We start from the raw sequence: 26,680 nt of genomic DNA on the forward strand, positions 1-26,680 counted from the left end.
CCTCATGCGAAAGTTGACTCATTGGAAAAGACTCTGATGCTGGGAGGGATTGGAGGCAGGAGGAGAAGGGGATGACAGAGGATGAGATGGCTGGGTGGCATCACTGACTCGATGGACGTGAGTCTGAGTGAACTCTGGGAGTTGGTGATGGACAGGGAGGCCTGGCGTGCTGCGATTCATGGGGTTGCAAAGAGTCGGACACGACTGAGCAACTGAACTGAATGCTATAACCAGCTTGTTTCAAATGTTTTCAACCACCCAGACCTCCAGTTTCCCTGTATCGTGATTGGTTGGCACTGAACCACATCTGGTCAGCTGCTTGAGCACTAAGAGGACTTCACAGATACAGTCACCACTTGGAATTGTTGGATGGCTCATCCCATCATTTGACAACAAGGACACAGTTGTTGTGGGTACTCAGTGGCTACTGTAAACTTCCCAGTTGCTGACATCTTCCCTGGAGAAAATATAAAGTGGCACAAAGATGGGTCCCTCCAGAGCTTATGGGGAGCTCTGATGCCCATCTGCTGCTGATGGTCCTGGGACCCAGCATATGTTTTCTTCTCTGGGAATAGTCATGCATTGAAATAAATTGTGCTGTGCTAAGTTGCTTCAGTCATGTCTGACTCGTTGTGACCCTGTGGACCACAGCCTGCCAGGCTCCACTGTCCATGGGATTCTCCAGGCAAGAATACTGGAGTGGGTTGCCATTTCCATCTCCAGGGGATCTTTCCGACCCAGGAATCAAACCCATATCTCTTATGTCTCCTGCATTGCCAGGCAGGTTCTTTAAGACTGCTAAGTCACTTCATCATGTCCGACTCTGTGCGACCCCATAGATGGCAACCCACCAGGCTCCCCTGTCCCTGGGATTCTCCAGGCAAGAACACTGGAGTGGGTTGCCATTTCCTTCTCCAACACATGAAAGTGAAACGTGAAAGTGAAGTTGCTCAGTTGTGTCTAACTCTTAGCGACCCCATGGACCACAGCCTACCAGGCTCCTCCATCCATGGGATTTTCCAGGCAAGAGTACTGGAGTGGGGTGCCATTGCCTTCTCCATCTTTAAGACTAGCACCACCAAATAAATTAAATTTACTCAGATGAGAGCAAACGGAGATTATTTATTCTGCTTGCTATAGCAAGGGCCAGCCACCACCTCGTGCATCTGACAAAAGCACAAAAGTGGACAGAGAATTGGCAACACTTTATAAAAAAAAAAGGAAGGGAGGCCTCAGGGTTGCTCTGATAAAAGATGGTTGGTGGCGTGTGTAATCTGGAGATGAGCTTCTAGAAGCAGAGCATCTTAGGTGATCGGTTTGGGAAACCATTTGGCTTTCTCTGGTTGGTCCTGAGTTGAAGGCAGGGGCAAAAGAACTGGCAGTCATTGACCAAGTTCTGGCACTCTGGGCATTTTGCTTCAGATGTTGTGGATCAGAGTTCTGTTGTTACATTTGGTCTGGCCATTGTCCATTTGTATCCTCTGTCTTTCACAACACAAATTGAATAAGCATATGTCAGAAGCAATTTATGCAGCATCCCACCAAGAAATAAGGGACTTCCTGTGATTCTGAGTCTATAATTCTTATTTATTAATGTTTATTTCTTTGGCTGCGCTGGGTCTCAGTTGCGGTACTTGGGATCTTCTATCTTCATTGCAGTTTGGAGGATCATCAGTTGTGATATGTGAGATTCTTAGTTGCAAACTTAGTTGTGGCATGTGGGATCTAGTTCCTTGACCAAGGATGGAACCTGGGCCCCCTGCATTGAGAGTTCAAAGTTCTAGCCACTGGACCACCAGGGAAGTCCCTATAATTCTTATTATTAATTGAGTTAAAATGAGGATATGTGCTTGCTTGCCAAGGACCAATCAATTTATTCAGGTATATCATGACTCTGTGAGGCATCGGCCTTGACTAATCAGAGTCTGTACTCTTGGCCTTTTTGTTTTTGCATAATCAGGTTCTATAATTCCCATAATCTCTTTAATGAACCATGAAGAAAGACATTACTTGTCTTTATTCTTTTTCTAAGATGTATTTGAGCCATATATTTTATCATATTCTTTCTTCAGAAACTTCCTTAAATTATAATGTGAATGATATCAAATACATTTTGTCTTACAATTAAAAATTTAACTTCTTACTCATTCAGCACTTCAGAATCTGTGGACTGTGAGGAAGTTGGTTGCACATTAGCTTTTCATCTTAGGTGGATAATTTAGAAAGACTGTCTCCTGAGGACTCTCTGCTTCTGTAGACTGTGGGATAATTAACCACAGCAAAACACCTTGATTTCTTTCACCTCTTAACAGGAACTGCTAAATCTTTTTCTTTCCCATAGTTCATCATTTTTTATCTTTTCCTATTTTAGCCTATATATACATTTTCGGTGTTGGCTTCTCCAACCAGCTCCCTCACCATTCCTGTAATAGTGCTTTCTTTCCAACACTCTTTTCTTTTAGGGATTTTATTACTCTGCTAGGGCTAATATATGCAGTATCAGACTGGGTGGTTTAGATAACAGAAATTGGAGTCCACCAGTCCAAGATAAAGGTGTCACAGGGTTGGTTTCTTCAGTGGCCTCTGTCCTTGGCTTGCAGGTGGCGTCTTCTCCTTGTGTGCTCACAGGGTCTTCCTGCTGTGAAACTGTCCTAATCTCTTTTTATAAGGACATGAGTCACATTGCATTAATGCCCAACTCTAATGTCCTCATTTTAACTTAGTTACTTACCACTTTAAAGACCCTAATTCCAAAACAGTCACATTTGCTAGTTCCAGTGGTTTAGGAATTCAACATAAGACTTCAGAGAGGTGGGGGTGAGGGATGCAATTCAGCCCATTAACAGAGACATGATTACAATGTGTGACTGAATATTCGTCTTGCGCGTCTGTGTTTAATCTCTCTCTCCTGCACCTGCAGCACAGTCCAAGTTCCATAAAGTAAGGGATCATGTTTTCTGTGTGTGTGAACCACCAGTACAGTCCTAGCACAAACCCAGGCAGGATCTGATTTCCCATGATGCTGGAGAAGCTGGCATGGGTCCCTGCCATGGCAGTTTATTACTGAGTGATGATGCGAGTTGTAATAATACCAATTTTTTATTCTTTTTCTCAAAGAGAGGATCCAATATTACAGGAGTTTTAAAGCCCACAAAATCTGGAACTAACCCTAGGTCTATTATTGTTATTAAGTAAATATTTCTTGGGGCTTTTCAAGTGACTCAGTGGTAAAGAACCTGCCTGCCAATTCAGGAGATGAAGGAGATGAAGATTCGATCCCTGAATCGGGAAGATCCCTTCAAGGAGGAAAGGGCAACCCACCTCAGTATTCTTTCCTGGAAAATCCCATGGACAGAGGAAACCAGCAGGCTACAGTCCATAGGGTTGCAAAGAGTCAGACACAACTGAGTGGCTAGGCATGCATGCAAACATTTCTTAAATGAATAGATTATTGAACAAAACTTGATGTGACTGCTAACTTATAAAGAGGCAGTTAATCTAAACTCAAATACATTTTCTTAGAGATGATATTATAAAGTTGCCAGATCAAGAAAGCTTTTTTAAGGTAAAGAAAATTACAATGTTTATCTAAGAAAAAAGTAATATATGTATGCTTCTGCTTATGCTTAAAGATAATAGAAAAAGAAGCAGTTTAAAATGTTTTAAGGTTATCTATAAAGAAATGAAGGGAATACAGTGTAGGGAGTGGGAAACACTTGATTTCTTTAAATACTCTTATTTTTTAGATTTGAATTTGAAATCATGTAAATAGCTTATGTAATTATAAAATTTAATTGAATTTTAAAACCAGTTCTTGCAAAAAAATTTCAAATGGGACAAATGATGAAAAGAAAACAATGCTTGCTTGACCCATGATACCTGTAAAGCACTTGCTTCCAGCTCTACAGCACATATATGTATTTATGATTTTGTTCCTATGGGAAATCTCTTTTCAAGCATTTCCTTAGTCCTGCTCAGTTTGCCATCTGCCACCAGTTGCTTGGGGTGGAGATGCTCCCCAGAACTTACCCTGTGTGGGTCATAGCAGGAGGGAGATGGAGGAGGTTGGTTCTTTTCACTACTAATGACCTTCAAATGTATCTTTTCCCACCAATAACAGAGTCTTCTTGATAAACTGGGTCATTTCAAAGTCAAAGATAGTAGAGTTCAAGGCTTCTCCCAAGTTGATTCATCAAATAAGACTCACATTATTTATTTGTTTGTTTACTTATTTTTGGCTGTGTTGGGTCTTCATTGCTGCATGGACTTTTCTCTAGTTGCAGCGATCTGGGGCTCCTCTTTGTTGTGGTATGAGAGCTTCTCGTTGCAGCTGCTTCTCTTGTTGCAGAGCATGGGCTCCAAGGCTTCAGTAGTTGCAGCTCCAGGGCTCTAGAGCACAGGCTCAATAGTTGTGGCCCACAGGCTTAGTCGCTCCACGGCATCTGGGATCCCAGATTGGGAATCGAACCTGTGTCTCTCGCATTGGCAGGAGAATTTTTTTACCACTGAGCAATCAGTGAAGCCCAGAAAAGCCATTTCTAAGACAATTCACAGGAATCCCATCCTGTGGCTGTCCATGGTGCTTATGCCCAGAATCCCTTCATTTCCTCCATCTCTTCAGAGTTATCATCAATCTTTCAGTTTCCTAAGCACAATTTGTCCTGATAACATTTTTCCTCTTAATGTCTAGATTAAAAACATTTCTTTTTGTTGAGCGCATAGATAAATTACAAGTTTGGGATTAACATATACACAATACTGTATATAAAAAAATAGACAACAAGGATAAACAAACTGTATAGTACAGGGATAAACGGGGATAAACAAGGATAAACAAATTGTATAGTACAGGGAACTAAACTCTGTAGTTTGTAATCACCTATAATGAAAAAGAATTTGAAGAAGAATGTATTACTTTCCTGTACACTAGAAACAAACACAACATTGTCAATTAACTATACTTCAATAAAAAAGATCTTTTAATCTTATAGCCAGTCTCAAAATCTTGTACTGTTGCCTTATTTTTAGTTAATTCCAATAGCTGAATGATTCCAGTTCTACCCAGAACTTTCTTATTCTGACTCATTTAGATTTTCTTAAGATTTGGATTTGCAGTAAATACTGCCTATTTTACTTAGATTACAACTTGTAGTCAGAGACTAGAATTTTTGCAATATGCTTTGCCATGCCAAATATGATATAACCACAAGATATATTCTTATAACATGAACCATTCATCTATGAGTTGTAGCACTCACTGTAATACAACATCATTCAGAGATATTTGACTTAGCTTGTGTCACTGATGTAGTGGCAATAAGCAAAAATTTATTTTGGCGGCACTGACCTTTAATGTCTCTGTGTATGGTCATTATCTTTTTACCACAAGCTTATCTGCCTTCTCAAAAATAAATTGTGTTTGAGATCTTTCCAGTGTCACCTTGCAATGTAAAATGGATTTATTTCAGACTGAGTTTATACCCTAGTGACTTTCAGAAAATAATTACCTTCACTCTGGCTAGCATCCCAGGAATATTGGCATTCCATAATGACACTATTATCAGTGACCCAGCTACAGAAGTTCCAGGTACACCCTCCGCAAGTCTCATTATACATTCTTTTCTAGAAATGATCATGACCTATACATCTATAATCTGTTTCCTTGGATCACCAAAGGACCCAATGGAGTTGTCCATTGGGCAGTACTATTCATGTTCTCCAAAGTAGAGTTAAGATACTTTATAGCTGGATTCATACCCTATAGACGGCCTAAAGAGTTTCTACTATGTGTACTCTCAAACTCTGTGGTTTAGTCATTAAGTCGTGTCTGACTCTTGTGACCCCATGGACTGTAACCCACCAGGCTCCTCTGTCCATGGAATTTTCCAGGCAAGAATACTGGAGTGGGTTGCCATTTCCTTCTCCAGGGGAAGACAACTTTAGCGTGCATCAGAATAACCTGGAGGGCTTACTAAAGCACTGATCACTGGGACCCAACATCCAAAGTTTTCAATTCAGTAGGAATGGAGGTCAGTCTGAAAATTGACATTTCCAACAAATTCCTAGATGAGGGGGTGTTGCTGTTGCATGAAGAACATCACTTTGAGAAGCACTAGTGGTATATGACATGATTCTTACATGTACTGTTCAGGACAGGGATAACTCACACCTCAAGGAGTTTATAGTCTCATTGAGAAAATATTTATGCAAATAAATATCATAAATAAATAACATACTGCCCTTAGGGGCTAACAGATGAGTAAATCGACAAGAAGAAAAGCAGATTTAACTTTCTGTTTATGAGATTAGGGAAGCCTATGTGGAGGAGGTAGCAAATGACTGAGTCTGGATCAATGAGTGGAATTTAGAAATGTAAAGTTGTAGGATGAAATGGAGAAATATATTCCATTTGAAATATATTGCATTTAAAAACTATAGGACAAAATCTCCATTTTTATATTTATGAGACAATTCAAAGTCTGAAACTTTAAAAAATTTTCAGTTGTCTCAAAAATGTCAAAATTGTGTTTCTAAAACAGATTTAATTGCAATAACATTAATCAATTAATAGTAATGTTTTTAATGTGCTAATGCTGTTGTGGTTATGTCAAAATGAGTTCTTATCTTTTAGAAAAGCATACTGAGATTTTTGTGGGTGAAATGACATGTTGTTTGGGAGAGTGGATGGGATCTGGATAGAGCAGGGTTGACCAATGGTTGATGGTAGCAGGTACATGAGAGATCCATTGTATTATTTTGTTAACTTTTGTGTATATTATAAATTATTTATAATAATTTCCCACCCAAAACAGAAACTATATGGGCAAAATTAAAGAAGTACAGGGCTCATTGTTTATTTCTATTAAAATATAAAGTAAACAATTGAACAATAAGGGTAAAACGGTAACTTGAGACCATTTCATTCAATGATTTGACTTGAATGCCACTAAGGAGTATGGACTGTATTTTTAAGATAATGAAGGAACACTGAGAGTGTTTTGAACAGAGAAATAGTATGCACTTTGAGAATATTATTGTGGCAATGGTAGGAAAAACAGATCAGGAGGGCAAGAGTCTGAAGGTAAGAATCATGCAGTAAGGGTCTGAATAGAGATCTAGAGAATAGAAGAAAGGGAAGGTGAGGGTGGTGGAGTACAGGTGAATCTGTAGGCGTTGGCGGGCTTCGTAGGTGGCGCTAGTGGTAAAGAACCCACCTGCATATGCAAGAGACTTACGAGACAGAGGTTTGATCCCTGGGTCTGAAAGATCCCCTGGAGGAGGGCATGGCAATCCACTCCAATATTCTTGCCAGGAGAATCCCATAGACAGAGCAGCCTGGGGGGCTACAGTCCAAAGGGTTGCTAAGAGTCGGAAAGGACTGAAGCAACCTAGAATGCACGCATGTGGGTCGTTGGCAACCAGTTAACCATAAAGGAATCATGGAAGATCCCAAGATTCTGAACTTGAGGACTGGGAAAACACCAGTGCCATTAAAAGAAAGGGAATATTTACCAAGAAATGATAAAGTTTGTTTTTGAAATATTACTAGTGAGGGATTTTTGTGATCTGACCAGGAGATAGATAGAAATATATGATTGAAGTGCAGAAAAGTAGGCAAGACAAGATGAATCTGAGAGACATCTATGTGAGATCAGATGAGATTGCCCTGGAAAATAAACTGGTGGGAAAAGTGAGTCATGGACTTTAGGAAGTATCTAAATTTTGGGATTAGAGAGGAGAATAGGAACCAGGGAAGGGACTAGTAGAGAGGTAGAAGGTGTAGAACTTCATGTTCATGTAGGTATTTTTTAGCATCAACTATTCTGCCCGACAATTAGACCAAAATTTAATTATGAGAAATTAAAACTGAATATTCTTTGTATACCTATGTTCATAGCAGCATTATTCAAAATAACCAAAAGGTGGAAACAGCTTAAATAATCATCAATGGATGAATGGAGAAACAGAATGTATATGCATATGTATTAGGCAGGGTGCTACAGAGAAACAGTACAAAGAGGATGTGTATACATACATAATAAGGAATTTGCTTCTGTAAGGATTTTCTGGATGTTTCTGCCTACTCATACTAGAAGTCAACCTAACAAAAATAGTCCATTAAAGAGGACAAAAAAATAAGTCAGCTATAAGATGTTCATCTTACTGGAAGAGATGTAGTTGTAGCCTGTGTCAGTCTTGAATATCTCAAAGCCTTGCTGATGAGCTCTTTCCAATTTGCTCATGGATCAGTCATGTGTGTCTAGATTCCATCAGAGAAATGGTCCAAGCATTATTCCATGCTGAAGAAATAATTTATTATCTTGAATTAGTAATGGCCTAAAGAAATTGCTGAAACTCTTTTCTGATTATTGTTAAAATTTAGTTTCCATTGTGCTGAGATTAAAATTGTACTTGTGAAACATTGGTAAATTATTAAATGGATAATACTAATTAATTCAACTTGGATTGCGGTAGAAGGGACGCATTCTGTATTTATCTGGACATAGCAGAATGTATGTTTCCTTAAAATAAAAATTGTATGAGTAGTGTGATTGTCTTGTTTTGGGAGCTATATGCATCGCCTTAGCTAAAGGTAGTATCAAATTGCAACAATTTCTCTCTTTCTTTGCTACTGTAGATTTTGTTCTATTTAGTCTTATTTATATGTGTTTAATAGGATAGTGTATTGAATAGGAAGTGGGTGGTATATAAATCATAATAACAAGAAACCATTTTATCTTACAAGGACCTAGTCCAAGGTATTCTGATTTACTTACTCTTTTAGTCTTCACATAGGGTATATGAAGAAGATATCATTATTATTATTATTATTACCCTCACTTTATAGATAAGGAAACTGAGATTAAAGAGACTAAGTAACTTGCCCATCATCACACTTAGCAAATTGGTGGAGTCCATCATCACATTTAGCAAATTCAAACCCAGGTAGTCTTATTGCAGAGTTGAAATGTTCAATTCAGTTCAGTTCAGTTCAGTCACTCAGTCGTGTCCGACACTTTGTGACCCCATGAATCGCAGCATGCCAGGCCTCACTGTCCATCACCAACTCACAGAGTTCACTCAGACTCACGTCCATCGAGTCAGTGATGCCATCCAGCCATCTCATCCTCTGTCGTCCCCTTCTCCTCCTACCCTCAATTCCTCCCAGCATCAGAGTCTTTTCCAATGAGTCAACTCTTCGCATGAGGTGGCCAAAGTACTGGCGTTTCAGCTTTAGTATCATTCCTTCCAAAGAAATCCCAGGGCTGATCTCCTTCAGAATGGACTGGTTGGATCTCCTTGCAGTCCAAGGGACTCTCAAGAGTCTTCTCCAACACCACAGTTCAAAAGCATCAATTCTTCGGCACTCAGCTTTCTTCACAGTCCAACTCTCACATCCATACATGACCACTGGAAAAACCATAGTCTTGACTAGATGGATCTTTGTTGGCAAAGTAATGTCTCTGCTTTTGAATATGCTATCTAGGTTGGTCAGAAATTTTCTTCCCAGGAGTAAGTGTCTTTTAATTTCATGGCTGCAGTCACCATCTGCAGTGATTTTGGAGCCCCAAAAAATAAAGTCTGACACTGTTTCCACTGTTTCCCCATCTATTTCCCATCAAGTGATGGGACCGGATGCCATGATCTTCACGTTCTGAATGTTGAGCTTTAAGCCAACTTTTTCACTCTCCACTTTCACTTTCATCAAGAGGCTTTTGAGTTCCTCTTCACTTTCTGCCATAAGGGTGGTGTCATCTGCATATCTGAGGTTACTGATATTTCTCCCAGCAATCTTGATTCCAGCTTGTGCTTCTTCCAGTCCAGTGTTTCTCATGATGTACTCTGCATATTAGTTAAATAAGCAGGGTGACAATATACAGCCTTGACGAACTCCTTTTCCTATTTGGAACCAGTCTGTTGTTTCATGTCCAGTGCTAACTGTTGCTTCCTGACCTGCATACAGGTTTCTCAAGAGGCAGGTCAGGTGGTCTGGTAGTCCCATCTCTTTCAGAATTTTCCACAGTTTATTGGGAGCCACACAGTCAAAGGCTTTGGCATAGTCCATAAAGCAGAAATAGATGTTTTTCTGGAACTCTCTTGCTTTTTCAATGATCCAGTGGATGTGGCAATTTGGTCTCTGGTTCCTCTGCCTTTTCTAAAACCAGCTTGAACATCTGGAAGTTCACGGTTCACATATTGCTGAAGCCTGGCTTGGAGAATTTTGAGCATTACTTTACTAGTGTGTGAGAAGAGTGCAATTGTGCAGTAGTTTGAGCATTATTTGGCATTGCCTTTCTTTGGGATTGGAATGAAATCTGACCTTTTCCAGTCCTGTGGCCACTGCTGAGTTTTCCAAATTTGCTGGCATATTGAGTGCAGCACTTTCACAGCATCATCTTTCAGGATTTGACATAGCTCAACTGGAATTCCATATCCTCCACTAGCTTTGTTCATAGTGATGCTTTCTAAGGCCTACTTGACTTCACATTCCAGAATATCTGGCTCTAGGTGAGTGATCACACCATCGTGATTATCTGGGTCGTGAAGATCTTTTTTGTACAGTTTTTCTGTGTATTCTTGCCACCTTTTCTTAATATCTTCTGCTTCTGTTATCTGTAATTAATTGAAGAAATAAATTGACTGCAAGGCATTAGCGCTTTGTTGATATTGTCAACAATATTCTCTCAAACTCAACATATTAAAATTATAACTCATGATGCTTCTTCCTCCCCACAACACCTCTCCCTGAACACACCAGATCTGCTGAAAAGACAGCTTCAGTTCTGCCATCAACATCATCATTGTCTCAAACCTTAAATTACCTCTGACTTACTACTCTTCTTTTCACATTAATCTACAATACAGCCAATCAGAGACAGCAGGTAGCAAGAGTCCTGGCAATTAAAAGTTTTTATGTATTATTTTTCACTGAAGTATAGTTGAAAATATTGTAAATCAAAACTATATTAGTTTCTGGTACACAACGGTAATGCTTCAATATTTTTACAGATTATATTCCAGTTAAAGTTATCATAAAATATTGGCTATATTCTCTGTGCTATATAAAATATTCTTGTAGTTTATTATTTACATAGTAGTTTGTATTTATTAATCGCCTACCCTTATCTTGCCCCTCCCTTTCACTATTAAAAATTTTGTGTTGCTGAGTTTCTACTGCGGCAGGGACTACCAGTATTAGTTACTGCCTTTTCATGTTTCTGTTTTAATTCACAGGGTTAAAACCAGAGTCAAGAAATTTTTGAATTTGTTATTATTATTAGCCAATAAACAGTAATATTTCAGCCACTAGACAGATTAAGCAATGGGATTTTTATAAGCTTTATTAAGTGAGTGAAGTTGCTCAGTCGTGTCCGACTCTTTGTGACCCCATGGACTGTAGCCTACTAGGCTCTGAGGAGCCTCTCAGTCCATGGAATTTTCCAGGCAACAGTACTGGAGTGGGTTGCCATTTCCTTCTCCAGGGAATCTTCCCAACCCAGGGATCAAACCTGGGTGTCCCGCACTGCAGGCAGACGCTTTACCGTCTGAGCCACCAGGGAAGCTTTAGTTTTATTTAAGCTACCTGTAGTATTAAAGAAAAGGCTATATACTTGGCAACAGAATACAATTAAAGTTCAATATTTATATTTTTTTGCGGAAACCTTTATCTGCAAAGGATGAATGGCCAGTCAGGCGAGTCCTCCAGGAACTGTAATACTTTCCTGAAGTAGAGCTGACGAGGACTGCTGTTCTCAAAAAAGAACTACCAATCCCAGAATGCCATTTTCTCTATTTTTCTCGCGAGAATCCCAGAGGGCTAGCTCAACCATGAAAGAGCCTATGCTATAAGCCAATAAGAAGGCGTATGGGAGCCCAAAGGCGGGAGGCGGAAGGCGCCCTAGGTTTGAAATAGGAAAGTTGGCTCGGCTGCGGCTGCGGATTTTGGAGTTCGGCTGTTGGTTGAAATCGATTCAGGTCGTGTGGGGCAGGTGGCTGGGCTCAGGCCTGACGGAGAAGGTGGGAATTGAGCTGGGCTCCGAAACCCGCCTGTCGCGGTAGGGGAAAGTAGGTTTGGAGGCGGAATGCGTATTTTGGGGGCAGAGTCTGAAATGTACCTCTTGTTGCTGTTTAGGGAGCAGAATGGGCAGCCACAAGGCAGAGGGGTTTGGGGTTTCACCGGAGACAAGTCTGCGAATTTTCTGAGGAGATTTTATGTCATTGGGAAGGTTGTAGCGTTACAGAAAACCGATGGGACCTGGGATCTTACATCCTTTCACAGGGGAGGAACTGAGGCCGGGAAAGTCGAGGTTTCTTGTACAAGTCCTGGACTAAACCCACTAAACTCTCCTCCAGTTTCCATTTTACTGCCACCTTTCCTGATCTGGAGGTGGAGGAGGAAGAAGGAGTGTAGATAAGTGGGATCTTACCCCATGATAGGGGCTGCGCCTTCTGGGACCTGGCAATCCAGGCCGGAATCAAAAGGGTCAGAGTTGGAAGGAGTCTAAGCAATCCCCAGCTTTACTTGTGAGAAAACGGAGGCAGAGTCATATTTCCCAGGGTCAGGGTGAGTGTTGTGTGGGGATAACACTCATTACTACTAATGAATTCCTAGGGAGTGATGGTGTTCTGATTTCCTGCTGCACCTATACCATAGTTAAGTTTCGGTGGCTTGATATGCCCTGGGATATTTAGAGTTAAAAGTAAGTTGCTGTGGGAGTAGGGGTTTAAGGGATGCTACATTACCCTATCAACAAGGATTTACTGTATAGCACGGTAGATTGAAATCTTGTAATAAACTATAATGGAATCGAGTAGAAAAATAGAATATAGATATATATATATATATGACTGAATCACTTTGTTGTACACCTAAAACTAACACAGTAATGTAAATAAACTATACTTCAGTGTATTAAAGAAAGTAAGTTGCTAACCATTTTCTAGCAAATTTCAAACTGCCAAAATATACTTGACTAAAATACGTGGCTGATATGGTTTCAGTAACTTACAAAATACAAAGTGTGTCCTATTTGTTTTGTAGCCTTGTCTTACAAAATGGGAGAGGATGAACTGGCACTATTTGATAAAAGCATAAATGAATTTTGGAATAAATTCAAAAGCACTGTCAGTGACACCTCCTGTCAGATGGTGGGACTAAGAGAAGCCTACAAGGACTCCGTTAAAGCATTTGCAGGTACCTACATTTAACTCACAACATGCTGTTATTCTTTGTTGTTCTTGTCTGTTTTTTAGTGTAATTTCAGCTGAATTGAAACTTCAACTCCTTGTCTCTTTCAGAAAAGCTGTCTGTGAAATTAAAGGAAGAAGAACGGATGGTTGAAATGTTTCTGGAATATCAAAATCGTATGTAACAAACTGTAGAAATAGATCATAGAGTTTTTTTAGATTAAACATCTTTAGAAAATCCCTCATACAAGTAAAACAATGTGTTTATATATATCAGTTCAGTTCAGTCGCTCAGTCGTGTCCCACTCTTTGCGACCCCATGGACTGCAGCATGCCAAGCTTTCCTGTCCATCACCAACTCCCAGAGCTTGCTCAAACTCATGTCCATCGAATCGGTGATGCCATCCAACCATCTCATCCTCTGTCATCCCCTTCTCCTCATGCCTTCAGTATTTCCCAGCATCAGGGTCTTTTCCAGTGAGTCAGTTCTTTGTATGAGGTGGCCAAAGTGTTGGAGCTTCAGCTTGAGCATCAGTCCTTCCAATGAACACCCAGGACTGATCTTTAGGATGGACTGGTTGTATCTCCTTGCAGTCCAAGGGACTCTCAAGAGTCTTCTCCAATACCACAGTTCAAAAGCATCAATTCTTTGGCGCTCAGCTTTCTTTATGGTCCAACTCTTTTATTTTTATATATATATATATATATATATGTGTATATGTATATATAGCTTCCCTGGGGGCTTAGTGGTAAAGAATTTGCATGCCAATGCAGAAGTAACAAGAGAAGTGGGTTCAATCTCTGGGTTGGGAAGGTCCCCTGGAGGAGGAAATGGCAACCCACTCCAGTATTCTTGCCTGGAAAATTCCAGAGGAGCCTGGCAGGCTGCAGTCCATGGGGTCACAAAGAGTTGGACTGAGCACACATGCACACAATCCAGCTTAATAAATACAACATCCCATGTTATACCTTCCTCTTCTCTCACCTTCTAGAACTAATCTGTCAGTATTTTACTTTAATATTGAGGTTTTGAATGTTATATATGTGGCAGCATTTTGTATTAATATGTATTCTGTCCCCTTTTCACTTAGCATTTGCTCCTGAGATTCATCTTCACTGATGTATAAGTGCCCATATTTTTGAAAAATGAGTTTCACAGACTAGAATACAAAATCAGTACATGTTCATCACACTGATGTATAAATGCCCATGTTTTTTTAAAATGAGTTTCACAACTTTGAAAAACGAGTTCTCTCAGCTCTTTGGGTGTAGGTTTAAAATCTGACAGTTTGTCTCTATATATTTTTATTGCTCCTACCTTTAAATGGCACCCCACTCCAGTACTCTTGCCTGGAAGATCCCATGGATGGAGGAGCCTGGTAGGCTGCAGTCCATGGGGTCTCGAAGAGTCGGACACGACTGAGCGACTTCACTTTCACTTTTCACTTTCATGCATTGGGGAAGGAAATGGCAACCCACTCCAGTGTTCTTGCCTGGAGAATCCCAGGGTTGGGGGAGCCTGGTGGGCTGCCATCTATGGGGTCACACACAGTTGGACACGACTGAAGCAACTTAGCAGCAGATTGTCCCGAGTAGATGAGCAGCTTTTACTGAATTCTCACACACAGACCACAGGCTTGTAGCCACAGGCCAAAATCCACTGGAGATACTAAATTTTGCCAAACCATGTTTTGAACACTGTCAAATCAGAGTGTCTTTACATGGGACACATGTACTTAATGTGCTACAGTCCCTGATTGTTTCTTCTGCTTTGCTTTGCCTTGACCACTTATTATCTGGCCCCTGAAGGCATGTGATTTTGGAACTCCTGGGAGGCTGTTACAGGAGACTTCTACCCAGGTCCACTTTCTTAGCTGCCCTGAAGCTTCCATGCTCTTTTACTGCTTCTCATTCCCTCTGTAACCAGCAGCAGGAAGGAAAAGCACACAATCCTTCAAATATTAGAATAAAAACATTCCTATACATGGTATTTATGCACCACTTACTAGCTTAAAATTTTTCATACCATCATTAGATACCCTAATCCTGTGGGGTAAATAAATGGGGCAGCCATTATTAAACTTGTGTTTTGTTGTTCAGTTGCTCAGTCGTGCCTGACTCGGCAACCCCATGAACCGCAGTATGCTACGTTTCGCTGTCCTTCCCCATCTTCAGGAGCCTGCTCAAACTCATGTCCATTGAGTCGGTGACGCCATCCAACCATCTCATCCTCTGTCATCCTCTTCTCCTTCTGCCTTCTATCTTCCCAACATCAGGGTCTTTTCTAATGCATCGGCACTTTGCATCAGGTGGCCAAAATACTTGCTTTACAACTGAGGAAAAGAGGACCCACAGTTGTGATTGAATCAAGGTCCTTGGGTAACAGCTGAGAAACCAGATGGGAACTGAGAACTTTTGGTATTTACATCTGCATCTCTTTTGCAGTAAAATTCTACTTAATTATCCTTAAAAAGTAGCATTTTTCTTTCTGGTAATTCTGATAAGATGTTTATTTTTAAATTATGTCTTATATAATCTGATCATGTCCACAAAGTCTTAGAAAATACAGAAAAGTGTGTAATTGGTATGTTTATTGCTTTATTTGCATTTCTGCGATTACTGAGTATAAATTATCTTTTGTATTTGTTAATCATCTTCATTTTGTGTTTCCTTTGTTCATTCCTTTGTTCTTTTCTTTCAAATTTATATTTGTGTCTTCTTTAGATTAAGAATAGTAACCTTGGTTGACAGAGAGGATAGTTTAATGGCTAAAAGCATGACCTTTGAAGTTAAGACCTAAGTTTGAATCCAGGTCTTACTGTTCATTGCATTCTAGCAGGTAAAGCTGTGAGCAAGGTTTTGAACTGCTGAGACTTCTTTTTCTTCTTCTTTGTTTTAATTGAAGTTATGGTTAGTTTACAGGGTGTTAGTTTCAGGTATACAGGAAAGTGATTTAGTTATATATACATATTTATTTTTCAGATTTTTTTCCCTTACAGGTTATTACAAAATATTGAGTAGAGTTCCCTGTGCTATACAGCAGGTCCTTGTTGATTATCTGTTTTATATATATTAGGTTTTTTTCTTTTAAAAAAGAGTAAGACGTCCATCATAGTTGTATTATTGTGAAACTTGAGTAAATTTATATAAATATAAGAGCAAGTATCTAGCTTATAGTAGAGTTTTTATACTTATTTGATTCAAATATAAGTTTGTCTGCTTGCCTGCCTTTCTCTTCAATTTCCTTTTGCCTTCAAGTAAAAAGATCTTTCCCCGTATAATTTTATATTCACAGATACTGCCTTTTAGGTTTCATAAAGTTTCATTTTACATTTCAATATTTAATTTAAATGTGGATTTTATTTTGGATTTCAGCACTGTTTGGGGAAGAGTCTACCTCTTGATTTATGATATTTATCATATTAGTTCCCTAAATATGCCCACGTTTGTTTGGGCTCTTTTGTTTGTTTCACTGAGTTGTAGTCAGCTGCTGCACCACTATTGTGTTAATACCGTGACAGTCACAGCTGTTGAATCTGATAGGGCAAGTCCCTTTTCTTACTATTTTCTCTCCGTATTTCCTAGCTGTTCTCACCTGTGTAATTACTTTTGTTAGATCTTCCCTTTCTCTTCCCTCCAAATTCCACTGGGGCTTTATTAAACACAGAAATGGGTTTGGGAAATATTTACATCTTTATAATATTTAGAAGCTTAAAATGTCTCTCCATATAACTGGGTCAAATGTATGCCTGAGACAGTTTTGCATTTTTTTTCCTTACAAAGCCTGCATATATCTTGATCTAGATTATTCCTGAATATCTTGATCTCCACCTTCCTTTTTCCGTTCAGTCAGTTGAGTTCAGTTGCTCAGTCTTGTCTGACTCTTTGTGACCCTGTGGACTGCAGCACGCCAGGCTTCCCTGTCCATCACCAACTTCTGGACCCTACTCAAACTCATGTCCATTGAGTCAGTGATGCCATTCAACCATCTCATCCTCTGTCATTCCTTTCTCCTCCTGCCTTCAATCTTTCCCAGCATCAGGGTCTTTTCCAGTAAGTTAGTTCTTCACATCAGGTGGCCAAAGTATTGAAGTGTAAGCTTGAGTATCAGTCCCTCCAATGAATATTCAGAACTGATTTCCTTTAGGATTGACTGGTTTGATCTCCTTACAGTCCAAGGGACTCTCAAGAGTCTTCCAACACCACAGTTCAAAAGCATCAATTCTTTGGCACTCAGCTTTCTTTATAGTTCAATTCTCACATCCTGATTTGGAACCAGTCTGTTGTTCCATGTCCAGTTCTAACTGTTGCTTCCTGACCTGCATACAGATTTCTCAGGAGGCAGGTCAGGTAGTCTGGTATTCCCATCTCTAAGAATTTTCCAGTTTGTTGTGATCCACACAGTCAAAAGCTTTGGCATAGTCAATAAAGCAGAAGTAGATGTTTTCTGAAATTCTCGCCTTTTCTATGATCCAATGGATGTTGGCGATTTGATCTCTGGTTTCTCTGCCTTTTCTAAATCCAGCTTGACCATCTGAAAGTTCACGGTTCACGTACTGTTGAAGCCTGGCTTGGAGAATTTTGAGCATTACTTTGCTAGTGTGTGAGATGAGTGCCATTATGTGGTAGTTTGAACATTCTTTGGCATTGCCTTTCTTTGGTATTGGAATGAAAACAGACCTTTTCCAGTCCTGTGGCCACTGCTGAGTTTTCCAAATTTGCTGGCATATTGAGCGCAGCGTTTTAACAGCATCATCTTTTAGGATTTGTAATAGCTCAATTAGAATTCCATCACCTCCACTAGCTTTGTTCATAGTTATGTTTCCTAAGGCCCACTTGACTTCACATCCAGTATGTCTGGCTCTAGGTAAGTGATCACATCATCGTGGTTATCTGGGTCATGAAGATCTTTTTAATATAGTTCTTCTGTATATTCTTCCTTCTTCACTGCCTCCTTACCTTCTTCTCTTCCTCTCTCCTTTCTTCTATCACTTTGGTATATTTCAGAATATACCAGATATCTAGCATTAAAATTAGGTATTTCTTCAAAGCATCTGAAAAGCTGGTGTTTTCCTTATGTACTTATTTGAAGGGGAGAGCTGCAAAGGTCATGATCTGATTTTGTATTTCTTGGTTTAATTTAGCATTCTCATTTAAAAATGCATTTTTTGTCTCCTCATTTTTGTTTTCAAAGACAAATAGAAAAGGATAAAGATTCTTGTTCTTTTACGGTTTTTTAATCGTCAGGAAATGCTTATCAATTAAAACATTAATTTTGTGAAAGTCAGTATTTTGCTCTTTTTATAGATACATGTTGATGAGCAAAGCATATAGATTCTAGCTAATACTTTGTGCTTCTTACAGAGATCTGCAGACAGAATAAGCTCATTCAAGAGAAAAAAGAGAATTTATTAAAGTTGATTGCTGAAGTAAAAGACAAAAAACAGGAAGTGGAGGCACTGACTGCAAATATCCAGGATCTTAAGGAAGAATATGCTAGAAAGAAGGAAAGTAAGTTTCCAGTTGTACAGGTGTTTAAAACAATCTAAATTTCAAAGTAGTGATGGCTCACAATTATGTACGTTTTGCCTTCTCCCCAGTTCATTGCCAGCAGTAGCTAACATACTTTAAGGCCGTAACTAGTCATTCACCTCTCTCTGTAAGGTGTCTGTGAAGTTTGCTAAGTGGATTTTATTTTCCTTCTTTTGCTTAAAGAGCCTTTTTTTTTTTCTGTCTTTTTAAAAATTTATTTAGTTTTAACTAAAGGAAATTGCTTTACAGTATTGTGTTGGTTTCTGCCAAACATCAACATGAATCAGCCATAGGTATACCAGCATCCCTCCCTAATGACCCTCCCTCCCACCTCCCCCATTCCACCCCTGTAGGTTGTTACAGAGCCCTAGTTTGAGTTCCCTGAGGCATAACAGCAATTCCTATTGGCTGTCTATTTTACATATGGTAATGTATGTTTCCATGTTACTCTCTCCATATATCCCATCCTGTCCTTCCTAACCCTCCTCATGTCCATAAATCTGTCTCCATTGCTTCCCTGCAAATAATTTCATCAGTTCCATCTTTCCAGATTCCATATGTATGCATTCGTGAAGACTGATCCTTTTGATTTCTAATAGAACAAGAGAATAATGAAATTGAGTTTCATTATTGTGGGAGTTTAATTAAGCAGAGTGGGAGACAGTTTCACTAAATAAGATTTGCCTGGGAGAAACCATCATGTAATTTATGCAACAGATTCATTGATCACGCATCCTCTGCCAGAAACTATTAAGCGTGTTCTTCATGCTGTAAAGCCTCTTTGTCTAAGACTTTTATTTTTTTTTTTTAAAAGCTGCTTCTTTTAGATAGAAGACTTGTTTGGCCATAAATGAAATAATCAATTCTAAAATCTCTTGAAGATAGCAAAGTTAGTTTCTTGAATGCTTTTTCTTATAGAGTTTGTGTATAAATCGACATTATTTTTTTCAACTCTTAAGTATTGCTAAGGGAATATTGCATTAACTTTTGAGAAAAGTTCTAAACTAGCATGAAATAATGCTGACTTCCTATTTAAAATAATAGAATATTTTTCCAGTGAAGCAACTGATACATTTTTGGCTAACTAAAAAAAGCGAAATGGTGTACAAGAAGTCTTTCTCTGTTTCTCTGCTGCTTGCAAGTCCTTGGCCTATTTATTCATGCTGCTTTATAATAAAATAGAACAAAACTTATTCCTCTTAATACTGGTATGTATTTTTTCATACAGTTTTTCCTTCCAGCTTGAATGAACAGAAGCCCCTTTTGCTACTTGGTGGAGATAGAAAGTGTAGTAAATGTAAATGTAAGCTGATTTATTTGCCTGGTATCATTTTTATGGTTGTTTAAAAGTTTTTTAAAATTAGTTAAAAGAATATTAATTGAATGTTATTTAAAATACTCTATACTCATTGTATGTGTTTTTAATCATAGCTATTTCCACTGCTAACAAAGCTAATGAAGAGAGGTTGAAAAGGCTACAGAAATCTGCAGACTTGTATAAAGATCGACTTGGACTAGAAATTCGAAAAATTTATGGTTAGTATATTAATGTAAGTAAAACATAGGATATTTGAAAAGTGTGTCTTAAGTAGAAAAGAATCTTTAAAATATTTTCAGCTAAGATAATGACCACATTGTTAACTTTTTAAACAGTAAGAAAAAATTACAAAAGTTATATCACCCTAATGTAATTACTCATGCCTTGGTTATTTATCATCCAGTATTTTAGTAAAAGTATTTTAGGCATGGTTGCCAGCATGCAAAAAATTTTTTTGTTCCTTGTTCTTACTGGTATTGTATGATTAGTATTTCTCTAATTGCTATAGCCTTCATAATGGTAATTTTAACATAGTGGTATAATAATTCATTCCATAAGTGTAGCTTAATTTATTCAGTCTTTTATCTATTGTTTAACCCATATATTACTCTTAAGTTTAACACTTGGATTTTACATTTTTCAGTTTTAGATATACTATAGTGGACATACATAGACTTCTCCATTTGGGGGCACAGTTTTCATGAAATTCCCAGAGATGAATTACTGAGTTAAAGCATAGGAATATTTCTGCCACTGTTACATATATATGTGTCAATTTATAGAAATATTTATGGTGTTGGGAGTCCCCAAGATTACATTCCGTTTTGGTGATTTCACTAGAAAGATTTACAAGACTCGGGGTGGCTCAGATTTATGGCAGTGAAAGGATACGAAACAAAATCAGCCCAAAGGAAAAAGTCACGTGGGGCAAAATCTAGAGGAAACAAGTTTTCAAGAGCCTTAAGCCAGTGGACTCACACAGGATGTGGTTAACCCCTTCAGCGTGAATTGTGACAGTACACGTGAAGTGTTGCCTACCAGGGAACCTCCTTAGAGACTCTGGAAGCTTGGCCTGGTTTTGCTTGGACTTCACCCCAGGAATTATTTGCATTGCTGATTTTGCTGTATCCTTTCACTGACATCATAGCTCTGAGTACAACCAGTGGTGAGCCCCAGGAATCCTCCTAGTGAATTTTCAAACCTGTGGTGGTCTTGGGAATCTCTGATACCCCAGACAAGGACCAGTCTTGCAAGCAGACCTTTTCTGGGGGTAGAAGTCTCAGGCCTGCTAGGTCAACTCTTTTATGCAGTCTGTGTATAATGTAAAGAGTACCCATTTCATTGTTATTTGTGCCAGAATTGTAGTTTCTTTTTAAAGTTTTTTGGTTTATTTTAGTATCTGGCAGTTGATTAGATAATAGAAACTTTTAAAAAATACATTTCTTTGATTATTAATGAAAATGTGACCATTTTCCCCATTTATTTACTAATTATACTTCTTTCTGAAATTGGACCCTCTATTCATAAATCTGTTTGCCTTAGTTTTGGTGTTTTTCCTATCTGTCAGAATGAGTTTTTAATACAAAATGTTAACCTTTGCTTAGAGGAGAACATAAAGACCAGCTCTGAACTTTTTAAAAAATTTTATTTAGTTTCAACTGGGGGACAACTGCTTTACAATATTGTGTTGGTTTCTAAAAATATGGAACGCTTCATAAATTTACATGTTATCTTTTCACAGGGATGATGCTAATCTTCTCTGTATCATTCCAATTTTAGTGTATGTGCTACTGAAGCAAGCGTAGCTCTGAACGTTTGATCCATTGGTCTTTAAGTTTATCTTCACTGTTATCCTGAGGTGCTTTTTTGTGTTTTGTTTAGTTTTGTCTCAAAACCACTTTTAAAGCTTTAACATTATTTTTAGATTTAAAGTAGAAGTTTCTCATAGTCCTCAAAATCAGGAAATACTGTTTATAGCAGTGTAGATATTAATCAGAGATGGAGGGAAGAAAGCTCATCTCAACTGAGAGCTTTGGCACAATAAAATAATTCTCATACTAAATAATTTAATCCCTTTTTTCAGGTGATAAATTGCAGTTTATATTCACTGATATTGACCCTAAGCATCCTGATAGCCCATTTATGTTTTCCCTTTGCCTAAATGAAGCAAGGGACTATGAAGGTATGTACTCCTATCTCTTAAATGGTATTTAAGATTGGCATCCCGGAATGTTATTTGACTTAGAACATAAAGTAACGTGAAGGCAAGTAATATTCCCACAAGCTGTTGCTTTCTTTTCCAGTCTTGCTTCTTGTGATATTGTCTTCTAAAGGCAATGACTATAGTTTTGATTTATAGATAGTATCCAGGAACCTTAATAAGTAACTTCTCTTCCGGATGGCACAGTGCCACAATGGCTGAAAGACTTAAAAGACCAGCGATCACTGCATTTCATATGCAAGTTTGAATTATGCTCTTAGAGAACTTAAAGCTAAAGCTATAAAGGATATGACTGCCTAAATGTGAATATTGTATGTGATCTAAGTAGATGATTTTCAATTTAAATGTGATAATTTAATTTCCAAAAAATAAATTTTAAAATATCCTATCCTGAAAATCCCAGATGTTGATAATTTTGCCTCGTTACTGATTCTGCAGTGGTCCAGAAAGGTCTTTAATGTGTGGGAAGTTATATGTTCGGCAATAGTGTGAACAAAAAGAATGGAAATTTATTTATCTCTTTTTATTACTCTAATGTTAAGGATTCTAAAATAATCCTTAACTTACTGGAATTCAGAAAAATGGTTCTTAGCTCTTTATACCTGTGTCCTCAAAGTATTTGTATTAATAACAGATGGACACTCAGGAAAACTGCTGAGTTGGCTCCCTGATGTGACTTAGTGACTCGAATTTATAGTTTAGGAATGTAGTTCAAGTACAAATGTTTGGTTTTTTTTTTTCTCTCTAGGTAAATATCTTCTAATCTGATGGCTGCTAACTTTTAAAAAGTAAATCCCAAAACCTCCTACCTAGCTTCTCAGTTTTCTCTAAATTGGATAGCCTCTCTTGTTATATAGTGTTATGGTATTTGATAATGTATTAAAATAGAGTCTACAGTATAAATTTGAAACCAGGTGCTCTTTGCTGTTCTTTCTCTGCTTTGGTCATGGGCCTTGTTTCCCAATCAGTCTCTGCCAAAGAACTAGAAATCTGACAGGCTTCAATTTCTTCTCCTTGGACAAAGGACAAGACTAATGGTAGAGAAAGTTGAATCATTCCTTTCCTTCGACCACCTTCACAGGAGACTTGCTCCTAGTACGTACCAGCTGGTGCAACTGCATGTGAGGGCCATGTTGTTAGCTCTGACTTTGAGTCCCATTTGGCCGTGTAAATACAACTTTGAGAATAGCAGCTACATTTTCTAATGATCCCCATTTCAGTTGTAAAACAGCAGATATTTCTTTCCATAGTTGTCAGTTATTAAGGGTTGGCGTTGGAAGTTGTTCTTTTTTTGATCGAGTGGTCAGAAATTAGATTTGAAGCCAAATTTTGCACAGAAAACTGACAACAGTTTAAAAAAAAAATACTGTTAAAATAGTTTAAATAGTTAAAATGTATGGAAAAGATGATAGGAAATGGCCTTCTGTTCTGTATCTCTGAGCTCTTCAGTCCTTGATTACCATCTGTTTAAAACAAGATTGTAGTATTTAATATTTGAATATTTAGAGATTAAACAAAGGAAAGGTCCAAAAGATAGTTAGGATATGAAAATCAAGTTTGTGTGTCATTCTGTGCTGAAAGCATTTCAGGAAAATAGAATTGAAACGACTTGAATCATATGAGAGCATCTAAGTTAGGAATACATCTCTTCTAAAAATATTGTCTCTTTTTTTTTCCTCCTAGTGTCAGATAGTGCTCCTCATCTTGAGTGCCTCGCAGAATTTCAAGAAAAAGTAAGGCAGACCAACAATTTTTCAGCTTTTCTTGTCAACGTTCGGAAAGCTTTTACTGCCCTGGTTTATAATTAATATATACACGGTGTGTAAAAACCGCTATCCCTTTGTATTTCTCTTTTTTGAAAAACTGTCATTATTCGGTGTTTGTCTATAATCTTTATTTTTGTAACATTTCTGTGTGCTGATTTTTGTCAATTATTTTAATTAAAATCTTGGGAAAGAAGGTTTAAGTCAAGCTATTAGAAGTCATGGATCAGTAATAATAAAAAATGAAGGGAGTGAGTCCAACCTGTGGTTTGCAATTTCTAAAATGTGCTTCACAGAGTAAATGCTATCATCCTAATGTCTTAAAGGAAGGAATGTTTTATCTTAAACCAAGAGGGATCTACAGTTAAAGGACAAATCTTTGTACCAGAAGAAAGTTGTGTTCTAAAATATCTAGAAAAGGATCTAATTTTGAAAATCCAAATGTAGAAAATTCATAAGCAATTTCCATTTTGTAATATTTATACTGGTTAGTTGTGGTCTAGACATATATTTGACATCTTTGGAGTCTATTCAGTACAGACTACAACTCAATCAGTTTTCTTCTAGGATTTCATTTTTGTCACTATTCTTTCCTTATAAATTTGGTTGTGTTTAGGTCTGCTGGCTTTAGTGGAAGCCACATACTACTGTCTCAGGATATCTTGGGCACGCCTAAAAGCCATGGAGCAGTGGCCTCCATGCTTCTAGCTACTTCTGGCTTCCCCTTGCTGTCTGGTGGGGGAGGTTAAGCCAGTTGTCTAGCCAGGGCTGGAGGGAGCTTCAGAGCACTATCCCTCAGTTGCCTCTCATGTCTAGGACTTGGCTCAGGGTTCTGCTCACCATCGTATAGCAGTGGAATTTATCTAAGAATGCTGTGGGCCAGTGGGAATGTTATTACTCAGCCATCCCCACTGTGCAGACCAGCTTTTAGGCACCACTGATTGATACTATTTCTGCAGAGATGAAAGGCTGATAAACTGCCCTGGAGATTGGAGTGTGTGGTACAAATAATCATCTTATCCTGTCTTAGCATGGGCTTGGCTAAAGGAGTATTTTAACAGGCAGTTCAGTGAGCAGACTATCCAGTTTTCCTAGGCAAACCTTCACATTTGGCTTTATTTTGTAATATACCTACATTTAAATGAGTATAGAAAGCCATATCAAAACCCAGCTTTGGTTTTTATGGACCTGGCTTGGTTTGGAGTTTATATAAGCAGGATCCATTTCTTAGCTGTTTCTCCTGGGTTAAGATTCCATGTGATGAACCCCAGCAATTTCAAGTTCATCTCAGTCTCTGAACCAATCACTGGTGATCAAAAGAGTAAAGTGTATACATTGGATTAGGTTAGATCCTCGGGAAACCCAGGTCTGGAGGTGGATTAAGCACGATAACTGAGCTAAGAGTAGGGATGTTATTCTTTAAATGGAAATAAACACTAAATGTTTAACATAAAAAAGATAGCAGGTGACTATTATAGTGAGTACATATTTACTGAATTCCCTGCTTGAAATATATCAACAAGGAACAAAAAATATTTTCATTCATTAAAACTAGAGAAAAACCACATATCCTACCACAAATTCTGGATATAATGTTTTGAACCATAGAGTGAAAAGGCACCAGGCGTTGATTCTGAAAGATCTTTTTTACCTGCAAGGTAGAGAAATGAAGATTGGGGATGAGAGACTTAATGGGGAGCTCTCCACTTAGATCCATTTCTCCTCAAGGACCACCATTCTTCACTTCTAACTGAGGGTCTGTCTAGTCAAAGCTATGGTTTTTCCAGTAGTCATGTCCGGATGTGAGAGTTGGACTATGAAGAAGATAGAGCGCCAAAGAATTAATGCTTTCAAACTCTGGTGCTTGAAAAGACTCGAGAGTCCCTTGGACTGCAAGGAGATCAAACCAGTTAATCCTAAAGAAAATCAACCCTGAATATTCATTGGAAGGACTGATGCTGAAGCTGAAGCTCCAATACTTAGGCCACCTGATGCGAAGAGCCAACTCACTGGAAGAGACCTTGTTGCTGGGAAAGATTGAGGACAGGAGGAGAAGGGGGTGACAGGATGAGATGGTTGGATGGCATCATTCACTCAATGGACATAAGTTTGAGCAAACTCCAGGAGATAATGAAGAACAGGGAACCTGGTGTGTTACAGTCCATGGAGTCGCAAAGAGTGGGACACAACTGAGCAACTGAACAATAATGACAAGCTTAAATTTTAAAGTTTGATACATTATGAAAATTGTGCTTTGAAGGGTTAAGAACACATATGAAAGGGAAACCAAGCTAGTCCATTAAACTTCCTCTATCCATTTTATTTAGGATGGTATGTTGTAAAAACAAAATAATAGTTTCCAGCATTTAAAACTTTCCTGATACAGAAATAAAGCACAAGATACAAGATACAAAATACAATTTCTTAAATGGGAAAGAAATATGCCTAAGTAGTAAAACCAATTGAAATGGAATCTCAATGGGGTACACTAACCTATTCCACATTTTGTAATAATGTGGAACAAGACCTCTAAAATTAAACTCAATCACTAAGTTAAAAAAACAGAATCAGCACAAAATCTGCTAGAATGTTTAATGGGTTTAAAGTTTTGATTTCCCATCTAATGAGGATTAGAAAGTGTTGCTTCTCTTCCAGTTC

General features: G+C 38.4%; 1 protein-coding gene and 1 non-coding gene across 4 annotated transcripts; one reads left to right on the forward strand and one right to left on the reverse strand.

The window, feature by feature from the left end:
- Positions 1–11,855: 11,855 nt before the first annotated feature.
- Positions 11,856–24,283, forward strand: SPC25 (SPC25 component of NDC80 kinetochore complex). Of its 3 annotated transcripts, none has more exons than XM_055572343.1 (7): positions 11,856–12,066; positions 13,043–13,195; positions 13,300–13,365; positions 18,553–18,699; positions 20,152–20,256; positions 22,122–22,220; positions 23,943–24,283. In XM_055572343.1, exons 2-7 carry the CDS (start codon positions 13,057–13,059, stop codon positions 24,065–24,067), a joined length of 681 nt encoding a protein of 226 aa, XP_055428318.1. In that variant the 5' UTR covers positions 11,856–12,066; positions 13,043–13,056; the 3' UTR covers positions 24,068–24,283. The 3 variants fall into 3 exon arrangements, with proteins under 3 accessions (XP_055428318.1, XP_055428319.1, XP_055428317.1); XM_055572344.1 differs by having other exon boundaries at positions 11,856–12,056; XM_055572342.1 differs by having other exon boundaries at positions 11,858–12,018.
- Positions 21,735–21,837, reverse strand: LOC129648023 (U6 spliceosomal RNA). The gene has a single exon (XR_008712629.1). It is a non-coding gene; the product is annotated as a U6 spliceosomal RNA (small nuclear RNA).
- Positions 24,284–26,680: the final 2,397 nt, after the last annotated feature.

Source organism: Bubalus kerabau, chromosome 3 (genome assembly GCF_029407905.1).
Source record: "Bubalus kerabau isolate K-KA32 ecotype Philippines breed swamp buffalo chromosome 3, PCC_UOA_SB_1v2, whole genome shotgun sequence".
Taxonomy (NCBI): domain Eukaryota; kingdom Metazoa; phylum Chordata; class Mammalia; order Artiodactyla; family Bovidae; genus Bubalus; species Bubalus kerabau.

Bases quoted from the DNA above. Each gene is read 5' to 3' on its own strand.
- SPC25 (XM_055572343.1), top strand. From the start codon at position 13,057: ATGGGAGAGGATGAACTGGCACTATTTGATAAAAGCATAAATGAATTT. The intron at 13,196-13,299 runs GTACCTACATTT...TGTCTCTTTCAG, and splicing joins CTCCGTTAAAGCATTTGCAG to AAAAGCTGTCTGTGAAATTA. The intron at 18,700-20,151 runs GTAAGTTTCCAG...TTTTAATCATAG, and splicing joins ATATGCTAGAAAGAAGGAAA to CTATTTCCACTGCTAACAAA.